Below are 16,191 nucleotides of genomic sequence, written 5' to 3' on the forward strand. Positions count from 1 at the left end.
TGCAGATACAGCAACCCTAAAGTATTTCGATCCAGATCGAGAAGTGGTGGTACAATGTGATGCTTCGGAAAAAGGCCTTGGAGCCACATTAATGCAGAACAAACAGCCAATTACATTTGCAAGCAGAGCCCTTACAACAACAGAGCAGGGATATGCGCAGATTGAGAAGGAACTACTGGCTGTGGTATTTGGGATGGAGAAGTTTCACCAGTACACCTATGGTCGACGGGTAACAGTGCAGTCGGATCACAAACCATTGGAGAGCATTACAAAGAAGCCATTTTTACTAAATGCCCCAAAGAGACTACAGCGCATGCTGTTGCGACTTCAGAAATATGATGTTGACATCGGGTACTGTCCAGGAAGAGACTTACTGATTGCAGATACGCTAAGCAGAGCTTACCTTCCTATCACAAATGATGAGGAGGAAGACATTGAAACCATCAATATGTGTAACTACCTTGCAGTGTCAAAAGAAAAGGTCAAGCAAATCCAGACTTTTACAGAGAAGGATAAAAGTCTCCAGAGTTTAAAGACTGTCATCTTGCAGGGCTGGCCAAAATACAAGCAGCATGCTCCGAGGGAAGTCTCACCATTCTTCCACATAAGAGATGAATTGTCAGTGCAGCAAGGAATCATCTTTAAAGGAGACAGGGCTGTTATACCTGAAGTTCTCAGAAGAGGCATATTGAAGACATTGCACTCTTCTCACTTAGGCATGGAAGGATGCCTACGTCGTGCACGAGAATCAGTTTATTGGCCAGGAATGAATGACCACATAAAAAATTACATAGCACAATGTGAAATATGTGCATCCTGCAATGATAAGCAACCAAAGGAGACATTGCAACCTCATGAAATTCCACATAGGCCTTGGTCAAAAATAGGAACAGACTTGTTCACATGGAATGACAAAGAATACCTGATTACAGTTGACTATTTCTCTAACTTCTGGGAGGTTGATTTGGTGCAGGACACAAGGGCGAGAACAGTGATTAAAAAACTCAAGGCCCATTTTGCCAGGTATGGCATTCCAGATATCGTTTTCTCTGACAATGCGGCACAGTTTACGTCGGAAGAATTCAAAACTTTCAGTAAGAAATGGGAATTTGAACACCAGACGTCTTCTCCAAGATATCCTCAGAGTAATGGGAAAGCAGAGTCAGCAGTAAAAACGGCCAAAAGACTCATGCAGAAAGCAAACCAGGCGGGTGCTGATGTATATCTGTCTATACTGGATCATAGAAACACACCCACCCAAGGCCTAGACAGCAGTCCGGCACAGAGGCTCATGAGTAGGCGTACAAAGACACTAGTACCAACTGCGTGTCATCTGTTAGAGCCAAAGCTGCTGGGAAACATCGAAGCTAAATTACAGAAGAATCAAGCTAGGCAAGCTTTCTATTACAATAAATCTGCAAAGGATCTGCCTGAGCTCCAGAGAAATGACAACATTCGGCTACAGCCAAGCACCACATTTGACAAACACTGGCAAAAGGCAAAGGTTGTCCAGAAACTGGGACCTCAGTCTTACGAAATTCTAACAGACGACGGAAGAAGACTAAGGAGGAATCGAAGATATTTGAGGAAAACGCAAGAAAGAGATGATTCATGGCCTTTTGAACAGTATCCAGACACCCAAGACAACGAGGCAGCAAGTACAAGTCAGGCACCAACAGTGACAGCTGACCATCAGGGTGAGGACTCTGGCCAGAGACAGACAATATCAGAAGAACTACCAGATGTACCAGATGTAGAAAGTGACACATCTTATATTACCAGAGCTGGCAGAATTAGCAAAAAGCCGGCGCACCTCAAAGATTATATCTAACTGGACGTACTAGGTTAATTTCTAACTTTGTCATAGTATACATTAGTTTAGTATCTTTTATTGTTCCTCTAGTTAAAAGAGAAAGGATGTAGCAATATGTTATATGTTCATGTGGCCTCTAGGGGTCTCACTACTTTTATGTGTGTTCTATATTCTTTGTTTGGAACTTGTTGGATGTTGTTGTACTCGGATTTCATGTAATGGAGGTTGAGACATGATGTGAATAAAGAGCCTGGAGATACTCACAGAGTGTGATTTATGACAGGATTCATCAAACAGAACATTATGCACAGTGCGGGGCTGGGATTCCTGGGCATGCGCACTGCATGAGTCAGCGGGAGACCAGGGTGAGTCGCTGATACACGCATGAGTGGATGAGTACTAGCCAGGACTCAGTTTATATAGGAGATAAGAGTGGCTAACAGTGTACAGCTGAAAGCCTTAATACAGTAAAGCTTTGAGGAGCTCTCAACTGAGCAGATTAACCCCTGAACTACCAAAACAAACTTACACCGTTTAATAAGAAGGTGAAGTGCTTCTGGTCAGTGCAGGACTAGGAGAAATCAGATGCTGTGGTCTTCTGGCTCCTCTCTGTCATGGTAGACCTGTGACACCTGTGACCTGTCCCAATTGTAAGCAACCAAAAGATATACATGAGGGAGGAAGAAATGAGGTTTCTTTGGGCGCTGTCATAGAGGATGACGAGCCAGTAAGTAAGATTTTTTTTAAATTATTTTTTAATGGTAACAAGACTGCGCTTCAATGCCAATGTTGTAAAATGGTTGAACATGGGTGTAAAAATTTTTGCTCTATGATCACAGGGGAAACCTTTTTAACCAAGCAATTTATTTTTAAACTGTAATATTTCCTTTGTAGTTTATCTACTTCAGTGTAGTTGGCATCTTGCAACATGTAGGATGTACTATCCAACCTGTTCACTTCAAGATGAACAAGCATAGATCAAATGTAAGAAATGGAGTAACAAATCACAGTTCATCCAGGCATATCTCCATGTTTATCAAAAAAATCCTGATAGTTTGCGATTACTGATATTAGATCAGATTTCTGAGAAATGTTATGATAGGTTCCCGAGAGCAAGAAACAGAGAATCATTTTGGATTTTTAAACTGGTGGCTTGAATCAATGTATAGAAAGCAGACAATAGCACTATAGATTCCTAACAATTGATGTGCATTTTTAATAAAATATGTACTAATACCTTTTGTGCTAGGGCTAAAATTATTTTATGTTTTATGTATCTGCGTAGGCTGTTTTTTATTCGAATAGATGATGTATAATAGTGCATTGCTTCTGTCAGGAATGGGTTAAGAAAATTTTTTTATCACACCTGGTATAATATTCCAGATTGCTATAAAAAAAAATGTGACTGGCTTCTTGTCTAACTATGCCTAAGGCTGCCGTCACACTAGCAGTATTTGGTCAGTATTTTCCATCAGTATTTGTAGCCAAAACCAGGAGTGGGTGATAAATACAGAAGTGGTGCATATGTTTCTATTATACTTTTCCTCTATTTGTTCCACTCCTGGTTTTGGCTTACAAATACTGATGTAAAATACTGACCAAATGCTGCTAGTGTGACGGCAGCCTAATGAAGGGGGCTGATCTTCCCAGAAACACACAGTCTTGTTACCATTAAAAAATATAGTAAAAATTTTACTTGCCACCTGGCTCATCATCCTCTGCGGCAGCGCCAGGAGAAACCACATTTCTTTCTTCTTCCTGGATTATTTTTAAAAATTGGGAGCAAAAAAGAGCAAAGAAAGAAAAAGACATGTAACTTAAAACCCACAAATGATGAATTGGACCGTTAGGCCGGGGTCACACTTGCAAGTACAATGCGAGAAACTCGCATGAATACCCGGCAATGCCGCCGGCACTCGGGATCGGAGCGTGTGGCTGCATAGAAATACATGCAGCCGCATGGTCCGGTCCCGAGTGCCGGCGGCAGTGCCGGGTATTCATGAGAGAGACTTGCGCAAGTTTCTCGCATTGTACTAGCAAGTGTGACCCCGGCCTTAGGCAGAATCTTTAAAGTGATTGTGCCAGAATTCTGTTGTAAATCACTTTGTAGTCTGAACATTTTCACGCAACACAGAGATGTGCGAAAATATTGTGAATTTTGGTGTTTTTATGCCAGTTTTGTCAAAATAGGGTGGGACACAAGCATGGGGCGGGCATGACACCAAAGCTCATCTACACTAGACATTTCACTCCAGTCTCTGATTGGAGTAAGATTTCTGATGATGCATACGGAGATGTACACCACTTTCAGACACTCCTGATTCATTAAGAGGTGAAGGCCACATGTCTGTCTCCGCGGGTGAGCCACAGGCATCAGTGGATGCATAGTGGACATGTAATTTCTTGAAATCCCATCCACTATGCTGTAACATCTGGCCTCTGCAGGTTGGACTCTGCACAAGTACGCAATGAATAACCCGCATCGTTTACTGATCATCTGCATCTACAGATTCATGAACTGTTCAAATGTTGCATTTTTGGGGCGCAGCTCACTCCAGTCCCTGCTGGGGGTAAGTTTGTCAGATTTTTTATTTTGATGCAGTTAAAGACTAGCGTGCAACATTTTAAAGAATTAGGCTGGCGTCACACTGGCATATTGCATCCGATGCGAGAACATCGGATGCGATATGCTAATGACACTCGGCTCCTGCTCGCAGCAGAGCAGGAGCCGAGTGTCATGCGTCTGTGCTCCGATTCTCTCGCACAGGGAGGATCGGAGCACAGCTGCGGAGGAGGCGGAGAAATGAATTTCTCCATCTCCTCCATTGCTGGGGTCCGCTTATAGCGCACATCACTCGGATGTTATCTGAGTGGTGTGCGCTGTCTCACTCGCACCCATAGGCTTATATGGGTGCGAGTGAGCTGAGAGTTTTCCTTGGTCCGAGACAGTCGCAGCATGCTGCGATTGTGTCGGACCGAGGAAAACGGCTGACAAAAAGTCGGCTGCTGGGAGCTGCCCCATAACTTATCATTGGTCCGAGTGCAATGCGATTTTTTATCGCATTGCACTTGGCCGTTTAAAGCGCCAGTGTGATGCCGGCCTAATGCAACTTTTTGCACTAAAAAGTCGCAAAAGATGATTTAAGACAAAAAGAAACAGAATTCTAGTTTTTTTCGTCAAATTCATGAACCCTATAAGCAATTTTGATGAATTTGCCACAAAAAAGCCAGTGAATACCTGAAGACAAAAATAGAAAAGTGACAAAGACAAAAAAGAAAAATCACAAATGAGGAATTGGGCTCCTACTGTCTAAATAATATATAAAATAAGTCATCTTACGCAGGCACATAAAGGTTCCACAGTCTAATAATGCGATCCATTCCCCCTGTTACAACAAGACTGTTCTTCTTGCAGAATGCAAAAGTTTTCACCCCTTTATAGATTTGGAATACTGTTTGGTCTCCACGTGCTCTCCTCTGTGGTGGTCCAGGTGTTAACACTCCTCGTCGTCCCTTCACATGATCTTTTATGTCCTTCATTTGCTGCTCTACATTTGTCGTCCCAACTGTGCAACCTACAATAGAACAAAGGTAAGATGACAATTTATGATGGGATCCTGGGGAGGTCGATAAGAAACCATTAAATTTAGTTTGGTAAGAGAAGACATTTATTTTAGCTCAACTGTGAAATTGAAGAGTAGGAAAGAGTAGGAAAAATGTACAAAGATGAGTGGGCCAAAATTCCTCCAGAGTGTTGTAAAAGACTCATTGCCAGTTATAGCAAACGCTTAATTGCAGTTGTTGCTGCTAAGGGTGGACCAGCCAGTTATTAGGTTTAGGGGCATTCACTTTTTTCACACAGACCCCTGTAGGTTTGGATTTCTTTTTCTCTTAATAATAAACACCTTCATTTAAAAACTGCATTTTGTGTTTACTTGTGTTATCTTTATCTAATATTAACATTTGTTTTGTGATCTGAAACAGTTAAGTGTGATAAACATGCAAAAGAATAGCAAATCAGGATGGGGCAAACAGTTTTTCACACATCTGTAAGTAGATATTTGCTCTTATGATGATCTCTGCCATTATAGATTTGCAAAGGAAGATATTTGTTCTGCAAGAGAGCCATAACACTGGTCACTGTTACTATGAAACATATTATGTAGTCCAAAATACTGTTCCCTGATTGTCAGTGGCCCTATGTACCGTTGTCAAAATGGGTTGACAATTTGTAGTTCTTATATATAGTTCTGTAGTTATATGGCTATCATTTACCAACTCACCAATTACTAAAGCAGTAGATTCATCATTTGATGCAGAAACAACAGCTTTAATAGAGTCATAATATTTCATCTGAAAAATAAAACATTGTAATATATTATAAATATATGCATATATAACATATATTGCAAGGTGGCAGCTGGACAGGTCGTGGACAGGAGATATGTCTCACCGAGGTGCCAAGCCTCGGTGACGTAGGACCCGAAGAAGCAGTCTCCAGCACATATAGTGCTGAGAGGTGGTTTTTAATGGGCCTGGATTTTGGTGCCGGGCTGTAGGAACGGCCACAGAGCTGGGAGGGACTGGTCGTTTCCTTACCTCCAGTTCCAGTATTTGGAACGGGCTATATGAGGCAGTTTAACTGCCTCATTCAGTGTCTGGGAGTAGAGGTGGAAACACCTATGTTGGTGTAAGTCAGATCCTGACAAGCAGTGAGTGTGTTGGAACGGGTGCGCCCATACCTATAAATGGACTATTTATTATTATATAATGCCTGTGTGCCAGAAAAGGCTGCTATGTTTTGTCAACCTGGAGTGTCTAAGCACATTAAATAAACCACTCATTTGTTTCAAACCAAAGAACCGGATCCTCGTGTGTGCACCAGCATCAGAGAGCTGGTCTTTTACAAAGTATGTGTGTGTGTGTGTGCGCGCGCGTGTGTGTGTGTGTGTGTGTATGTATGTATATATATATATATATATATATATATATATACCTTATATGTATTCATCATTTGCATATCATTAACATGTTTGTTGATCCGGTAATTTCCATAATTCTATAATTTTTCTTTCTAGTTGTTGCAATTGAACCCTGAAATTGCAACTAAAAGATGGAAAATTGTGAAATCATGGTGGAAATACCAGGACCAATAAATATGTTAAGGATATGGAAATGATGAGAAACTAGAAACAAAATATTTAAAAAATCTTGATTTATTCAGCACTGAGTATGAGCGCCATGCGCTGAAATACACACACTTACACGACTTTTCAAGTTACCAGTGAGTATATTAATGGCTGTCGAAGGACTGCTCTACCACCCGGAATGTCATTGGGCCACAAATCATCAAGATCTGCTGCTGGCAGCTCCCTTTGTAATTATTGACCAATGGTGTCCAAGATGGGGTTTACAAGAGACAAGCTCAGAGACGCTGCAGGCCATGGTAGTAAGATTAGGCTACTCACAATAGAACAAACAAAATGCGGCATTGTCGTTGTCATGTTAAAAAAAACTTTCCTGGGACACTCTGAATTCATCCATCCACTTTGATAAAACAGCAGAAACCCGTCTTGACCTAAACAAAATGTTGAAAACTTGAATTCTCCAAAATGTTTATATGTATGTTGAGGTCACTTGGACAATGCTAAGGCTGTGTTTGCATTAAAAAGCTTGAAAGGGTTTCAATACCATTCTAGGAGACCTCAGAGAGATACTAATGTCTTTTTCAGGCAGTTGGAGGCTTTGAAGCATTGCTATTTGCTGCAAATCAGATTTAAAAATAAAATATACGTATACACAGTCATGGCCGAAAGTGTTGGCACCCTTTAAATTGTTCCAGAAAATTAAGTATTTCTCCCAAAAAATTATTGAAATTACACGTGTTTTATATACACATATTTATTTCCTTTGTATTGAAAAAACACAAAAAAAAACAGAGAAAAAAAAGTCCCAAAACACAAAATCTCAAACACGGGATGGACAAAATTGTTAGCACCTTTGCAAAATTGTGGGTGTACAACTCTGTTTCAAGCATGTGATGCTCATTCAAATTCACCAGTGGCAAGTAACACATGTGGGCAATGTGAAAATCACACCTGAAACCAGAGAAAAAGGGGAGAAGTTGACTCAATCTTTGCAGTGTGTGGATGTGTGTGCCACACTAAGGCCGGAGTCATAGTCAACGTATAAAAAAAATCGGTCCGATTTTGACGGCCGAGAATCGCACCAATGTTCTCCATATGGTGATCAGTGTGTAATCCGATTGCAATGCAATGATGCGATTTCCTCGCATCTAGTATCCGTATGACATCCGTATGCAATCTGTATACAATGCAATTTTAACATGAGCTAACATTTTAACATGTCCCCCAGATATGGATTTCTGTGTGGGACACAGCGACGGACAGGTACGGGTTCAAAAAGGTATGGGTATATTGTTGGTTTTTTATTTTATTGTTATTACAGGAGATCGAGGGTGTCGCATGGATTAGGAGTATAGTAAAGATGGGAAACTGTGTAGTGTTTTATTTCATTAAAATACTTTATTCTGGCTGTGTCTTTATTTAACCTGTAACAACTATAGGATTAGTAATGGAGAAGTGTCTTATTGACACCTCTCCATTAATAAGCCTGGCTTGATGTCACTTTACAATACAAAAGTGACATTAACCCCCAAACTATTACCCCACTTGCCACCGCTAAAGGGCAAAAGAGAAGAGAAAGGCTAAGTACTGGAATTTGCGAATCTTACAGATGTGCCTTTTCTGGGGCGGCTGAGTGCTGATGATTTTAGCCAGGGGGGCCAATAGCCATGGTCCCTTCCTAGGCTATTAATATCAGCCCACAGCTGTCTGCATAGCACAGTGGCGCAGTGGTTAGCACAGCAGCCTTGCAGCGCTGGAGTCCTGGGTTCAAACCCCACCAGGGACAACATCTGCAAAGAGTTTGTATGTTCTCTCCGTGTTTGCGTGGGTTTCCTCCGGGCACTCCGGTTTCCTCCCACATTCCAAAGACATACTGATAGGGAATTTAGATTGTGAGCTCCATTGGGGACAGTGATGATAATGTGTGCAAAAATGTAAAGCGCTGCGTAATATGTTAGCGCTATATAAAAATTAAGAGGAAAGAGGATAGCCTTTGCTAGTTATTAATTATAGGGGGACCCCACATCATTTTTTGGGTTCCCCTATTTTAATAGCCAGTAAAGGTTAAGTATACAGCTGTGAGCTTATATTAATAGCCTGGGAAGCTCCATGGGTATTACCCCCTCCCCAGACCATAAACATCTGCCCCCAGTTGCTGGCTTTCCCTCTGCTGGTTTTGAAAATTGCAAAGGAGCCCACACCATTTTTTTACGTAAAAGAATCTTTTATTAATTAAATACATGTCCAGTAATTTGCACACACACTGTACTAATTGTATTTGTCACTGACATCTATATAGCTACCTATTCTATATGTACTTACTGTATGTAATCCATCTCTTCTATCCTGTCGGCTCCTGCAGTGATTTTACAGAAGCCGGCAGAAGAATTAGGCCGGCGTCACACTGGCGTTTAAAACGGCCGAGTGCAATGCGATAAAACATCGCATTGCACTCGGACCAATGTTAACATATGGGGCCGCTCCCAGCAGCCGACTTTTTGACACCCGTTTTCCTCGGTCCGAGACAATCGCAGCATGCTGCGATTGTCACCGATTATCGGATCGGACTCGCCAATGCAAGTCTATGGATGCGATGAAAAATCGGATTACAAACGGACCACAAGTGTGACTTGCGATTAAATCGCCAGACTTCGCCAGGTGACAGGAAATTGCATCAGGCATTGCCAGGAAGTTTTGGCATGCTAATTACACTGGGAGAGTTAAAAAAACCAGGAACAACGCCTCCACGGATTCCTACAAGCATGTCGACGCTAATTAACGTCGAGATGCTCATAGTTCTGGTCCAAGAGAGACCAGAACTATGGGACCAGAGAGATGCCCACTATGCCGACCGGGCATGCAAGGAGGCAGCGTGGAGAAGAATATGTTGCCAAATGTTCCCAGATTATGCAGACAGATCTCGGGAGGACCAGGAGAGAATTAGTAAGTACACTAATGTATTTTTTTGGGGGTTTTGTCAACACAGTAAAATGTGCATTTTTGTAGTTTGAGGGGGGGGGGGGGGGGAATTTAGCAAAAGTGTCCTCCTTGTCAGATAACCAGCTTTTTCAAAGTATTACGGCACATTGTTATGTGTGAATGTTTACCCTTTAAATTTTGGGCCGCAATGTATGTTGTCCCCATTACTTGGCTATGCATTAATCACCACATTTTTCAATCACAAATTTTACCATTTCTTGTTGATGTTTTGCCCCTATCTTAGCCAGTATATAGGTGAATCAAAAAATCATCATTGTAGTTACTTTCCTTTTCAAGTATGTTCTGATGAAGGTCCTTTTCCACCCTTTCTTTTTTTGGTGGTTTAATCAATTAATTAATTGCTTGTTCTTGTTTTCCAAGTCAATTTTTTTATGGTCTGAACATACCATATTTGTGTTTTCAAAACTTGTGTTTTGTGTTACATTTCAGTGAATGATGTGACAAGGCGTTGGCGTAGCTGTAGGGATTCATATAGGAGGGAGAGACAGCTGCGGAGCCGGAGTGGTGCGGATGGAACTACCAAGAGGAAATACCTCTACTTTGACAGGCTGAATTTCCTAGCTCCGGTGATGGATCTGAGACCGTAAGTGAATTTTATTATTATGTTTTTGTTTTATTTTGGTGATTGAATTTATTTAATTTATATGATTTAATTTCTAAATATAGCACTGAGTCAAACCTGACAGAGAGGGAGACGGGTACCGAATCAGAGGTGCAAATTGATCCAGTGGGTGATGATGATGAACAGGCTGGTCCTTCCTCATCACTTTCCAGAAGCACCCAATCAGCACCACCACCACCACTACCACCACCGGAATCAGAAAGCCAGGCTGCACATCCCGATGAACAGGCCATCAGTAGCAGCCCCACCATGCCTCTGGCTGCCTCTCCCCAGGCTTCTGGCATCCCACGGCGAGCCCGGCGAAGAAGAGAAGGAGCAGGGTCTGTCACAAGGACTCAGGTGGACAGAGGTGTTTTGGATTACTTGTCATCAGTGACTCGTGATGATGGGGAGGAGGCATATGGATGCAGTCTGGCACAGTATCTCAGGGCTATTCCCCGTGAGTTCCGGTTGCGTACAAGAGGGGCTATACAAATAGTCCTAGATGCCAGTACCCCACCCAATAATCCCAGGCCTGTTTTTGCTTTTTTAGAAAGGTGGCAGCTTACAAATGATAATCCAATAGAGTCACATGTAAGCCATCAAGTGCAAGGTGAATCAGCCTCTCATCCTCCACAAGCTCCTCCTCCTACTCAAGCACGGATGCCTACACCTCCGCCACAGCTAGCACCACTCACAAATGTGCCTCATCAAGGCCAATATATGGGCCATAGTGCACATGCCCAATATGGCCACTTGAACATACCCAATGTTGTTGGCTGGCCACAACATGGGTATGGGCGACATGGCCATATTGGGGGATATAGTCAGTTTGGTCAGCCCTACACTCAGGACAACCCTCAACATTTAAAAAATTTACAATACCAAAACCCACAACTGGATCCTGGAAGGTTCCAACAGAATCCAGGTCTGTCTGCCACCACACATGCTGACACTGATGTTGGCCAGCAACCTAGGCAAGCAACCCAATCTGGACCACCGCCTTCTCCACCCCCGACCTACCATCATTTGTAGTTTTGATTTTGTGAAACAGTGAGTGCCTTCTATTTTTTTATTCAAAAATTTTATGTTTGGTTTTATATTTGGACATTGATATGTGAGGATAACATTATACCATATGTTTGAAATATGGTTTTCTAATTTTCATACAAAACAAAAAATAAAAAGTTCCATGTTTAAGCACAATGACTCCTTGTTAATGTTAGGACATGTTACGTAATTTGTTAGCTAAATATAACAGGAAAACAATAGAACAAATAGAATAGAACAAAAGAACATACCCAAAATCGGGAAATGAAGAGAGTTTATGCTAGGAAAATCTAACAACACTACATAGATAATGCATCCTCTTGACAGGGAGAAGCACCCTGAGGTGACACTAAATAAGTTGTTAACTCATCACGTACTTTAAGTCATCAAGGGGACGATGGGGAGGGTGGGTCCTAGGGCAGGGAAGTAACTATGCTGATTCTAGGAACAGCAACATATCATTGTTTAGACATACAATAACGTAATGATAAGCCGCTCCTCTCAAGAAATAGGTTTGTGCATTCTGGTGTCCGGAAACGTGACCTCAGGGTGCCCAATATCACCAAAAAATAAAAAAAAACAAGGCCCATCCAAGAATATGGCAAATAATTGTCAGGATGGCTACGCAGACATGATTCTAGATGGGGGAAATGTCCTTTTAGTTAGCCTTTGCCTCAAAAGTGGATGGACCAACATTCTTGCTCCTCCTTCGCGGATCCACAATCACAGGGTATGCCTCTCAAAAACATCTGAAGAAAACACAATTGAAAAGCACACGCTCAGTGGTGGTTCAATGCCAGTCTATCTGTCATGTTTGTCACAAAGCACAACTAACACAAAACAAGCAACAAATGTTGGGTAAAGTTGGTAGCCTCACAATAAATAGGTGTCTGGCTGCTGTTTTTAATTTATTACAGGCCTAAAAACCGTTATTTGTCCATTTTGCAAGCCGCCGACAAAATATCGCCAGACGGATGTCAAACGGATTTCGAACGGACGCTCACATGCGAGGAAATCGCATCCTCGCATTACAATCGGATTACAGACGGATCAGTGTTTAGGAAACATTTGTGCGATTCTCGTCCGTATAAAACGGACCGATTTTTTAGACGTTGTGTGTGCCGCCGGCCTTACTGGCTTTTCTTCTATCTTTCTGTGCAATATCAATACATATACAGTACATATGATGTGATAGGCCAGAAGATGACCATCTGTGTAGGGCCAGCACTGGCAGCCTCAGCAATAGGGTGTAACTACAGAACATATTCTACAGACAAGAGATGAATGGCTGTAGGAGAACACAAGGCGTTAATGATCATAATGAGATTTTAGAGACTTTTTTGGAATTCAAGATATTGAAAGATAGCTGTACTTTGAATAATATATTTTTGGATCATATATATCTAAGTGATGTACAGTATTTATTCACAAACTTATCAATGGCCAGCTAAGATTGTTTACCTTTTTAGAGTGGCGTACTTCTAATAGTAGCAGTTGTGGGGCCTATTGTCTGCACTGGGCCCCACCAGTCAGCATCACACTTTCCATTGTATGTGCATCCTGCAAGGAATGATGGAACAGGGAATTGTCAGTTCCCAATTCCCCCATTCTCCCTGTGCGTGATACAGTTCAGCGGAGCGTACGCGATGATGTTACTATATTGCAACCGCTATGCTGAGCACTGTAGAGCTTAAGACCACACGTTGCAGAGACCGTAGCAGAGAGGTAATAGGGAGAGGTGAGTATTCCTTTTTTTAAATCTATGAGTACTGTGTGGGCTATCATATTATTTGAAGAGCTACCTGGGTGGCCATAATACTATTTGGATGGCAATATGGGGGCCATCAAACTATTTGGAGGACTGTGTGAGGGCCATTATATTATTTGGAGGGCTGTGTGGGGCCAATATATTGTTTGGAGGGCTGTGTGGGGCCAATATATTGTTTGGGGGGCTGTGTGGGGGCTATTATGATATTTGAAGGGCTGTGTAGAAGCCAATCATACTGTTTGCAGGGCTGTGCGGGGGCAATTATACTGTTTGGAGAAGTACGTGAGGGCCATTTATACTTTTTGGAGGGCTATGTGGGGGCCATTATATTATTATTATATTATTATTCTTATGACCATGAACCAGGAAGTTTAAAAGTTCGAAACGTGTAATAACTTCCATGTCTTATAGACTGTCAAGGATACACTGGAGAGACAATGCAGATCCCTCCGCTGCCACCAGTTGTCAGAGACCACAGGGAGGGGCGCCACGCTGGAACATCCTGCTGTTACCTTTTTGTCACAAACAGTCCTCTGCTGTTCGTCTATCGTCAGGACAATTACATGATTGACCGACGATAAACGGATGAGGCTGTGGCTGTTACCATTAAAAGGCTGATTATTGGAGAACTAGCAGTAAGTATATGGTATATACACCTTTGATTCCAATGTATGTCATGGCGGAGGATGTTGCAGGCAGCAGAACCATTTCCACGGTGTCTCAAGACTTTGTTACGCCTGTCACATGTGCTCAGCGTGAACCTGCTCTCATCTGTGAAGAGCGCAGGGCGCCAATTTCAAATCTGCTAATCTTGAGGTTCTCTGGCAAATGCCAATTGCCCTGTACGGTGTTGGGCTGTAAACACAATACCCACTTGTGGACATCAGGCCCTCATACCACCCTCATGGAGTCTGTTTCTGACAGTTTGAGCAGACCTATGGATGTTAGTGGCCTGCTGGAGGTCAAGGGCTCTGGCAGTGCTCCTACTGTTCCTCCCTGAGCAAAGGAGGAAGTAGCAGTCTTGCTGCTGAGTTATTGCTCTCCTATCACCCCCTCCACATTTTCGGGTGTACTGGCCTGTCTCCTGGTATCTGTTCCATGCTCTGGACACTGTGCTGATAGACACAGCTACCCTTCTTGCCACAGCTTGCATTGATGTGCCATCGTGGATGAGCTGCACAACCTGGGCATCTTCTGTGGGTTGTAGACACCGCCCCATGCTACTGTACAGTACCTCTAGGGGTAAAAGCAATGACAAAATGCAAAAGTGACCAAAACAACAGCCAAAAAGGATGAGAACAAACAAATGGTCTGTCATCACCCCCTTCAAAACCACTTTTTTGTAAGAGTTGTTTTGCTAATGTCCTATCATTTCTACCATTGTCTATGCCATTTGCACAACAGCAGGAGAAATTGATACACAATCTATGTTGCTTCATAGCTGGACAGATTGATTTCACAGAAGTGTGATTGACTTGGAGTTACATCGTGTTGTTTAAGTGTTCCCTTTATTTTTTTGAGCAGTGAATATACCCCAGAACAGTCACTGTTCACTGCACTATAATCCAAGAACTGCTCACTGCCAACATCAATGGTTTATAGGCAGATCAGACGCCTGATTTCTGGTAGGGTATGACTTTCAGGAGTGTAGTTTACTGTTATGATTTGGTAATTCAGTACCACAATGGACATAGAAGTCAGAGCACATACAGTGACCTGACAATAACCCAAAAACATAGAACGAGCTCTGAGACGTGGGAACTCTGCTGACCGCAATCCCTAATCCTCTCCAACCACACTAGAGGCAGCCGTGGATTGCGCCTAACGCTCCCTATGCAACTCGGCACAGCCTGAGAAACTAGCTAGCCTGAAGATAGAAAATAAGCCTACCTTGCCTCAGAGAAATACCCCAAAGGAAAAGGCAGCCCCCCACATATAATGACTGTGAGTTAAGATGAAAAGACAAACGTAGAGATGAAATAGATTTAGCAAAGTGAGGCCCGACTTTCTGAACAGAGCGAGGATAGGAAAGGTAACTTTGCGGTCAACACAAAACCCTACAAACAACCACGCAAAGGGGGCAAAAAGACCCTCCGTACCGACTAACGGCACGGAGGTACACCCTCTGCGTCCCAGAGCTTCAGCAAGCAAGAAAAACCAAATAAACAAGCTGGACAGAAAAAACAGCAAACAAAAATAACACAAGAGCAACTTAGCTATGCAGAGCAGCAGGCCACAGGAACGATCCAGGAGGAAGCTAGTCCAATACTAGAACATTGACTGGAGGCCAGGATCAAAGCACTAGGTGGAGTTAAATAGAGCAGCACCTAACGACTTCACCACATCACCTGAGGAAGGAAACTCAGAAGCCGCAGTACCACTTTCCTCCACCAACGGAAGCTCATAGAGAGAATCAGCCGAAGTACCACTTGTGACCACAGGAGGGAGCTCTGCCACAGAATTCACAACAGTTTACAGAACAAAAGGAACATAACTATTACATATTATTTTTAAACCAGAATGATAGGCAGTGTTTAAAAAGAATATACAAAAGATTTTAGAAAAGGGACAAAAGAATTACAGCATATACAATTACATGAAATAAAAGGATAAAATAAAAGAAACTTCCTACGCTGGCCACAGAGATGGCTCAGCTAACGAAGAGGAGCAATTTGATTGGAAATGTCCAGTGAACTGGAATCATGCGTACTCTGATATGTATCTCTCTGCAGGATCCCAGATCATAATTTGCCTTGTCCTTTTATCTGAACATAAGTTACACCCACACAGCTCCCTTTCATGACTCACAACA

General features: G+C 42.4%; 1 protein-coding gene across 1 annotated transcript in view; it reads right to left on the reverse strand.

Moving 5' to 3' along the window:
* LOC138671096 (cilia- and flagella-associated protein 337-like) overlaps window positions 1–16,191 on the reverse strand; it is a 262,921-nt gene that overhangs the window by 143,900 nt on the left and 102,830 nt on the right. The window contains exons 12-13 of the mRNA XM_069759005.1: window positions 6,097–6,166; window positions 5,154–5,388 (exon numbers count right to left, since the gene is read on the reverse strand). Of these exons, the coding sequence (XP_069615106.1) occupies window positions 5,154–5,388; window positions 6,097–6,166 (305 nt within the window). The remainder of the gene's footprint in view (window positions 1–5,153; window positions 5,389–6,096; window positions 6,167–16,191) is intronic.

Source organism: Ranitomeya imitator, chromosome 3 (genome assembly GCF_032444005.1).
Source record: "Ranitomeya imitator isolate aRanImi1 chromosome 3, aRanImi1.pri, whole genome shotgun sequence".
In the NCBI taxonomy this organism is placed as follows: domain Eukaryota; kingdom Metazoa; phylum Chordata; class Amphibia; order Anura; family Dendrobatidae; genus Ranitomeya; species Ranitomeya imitator.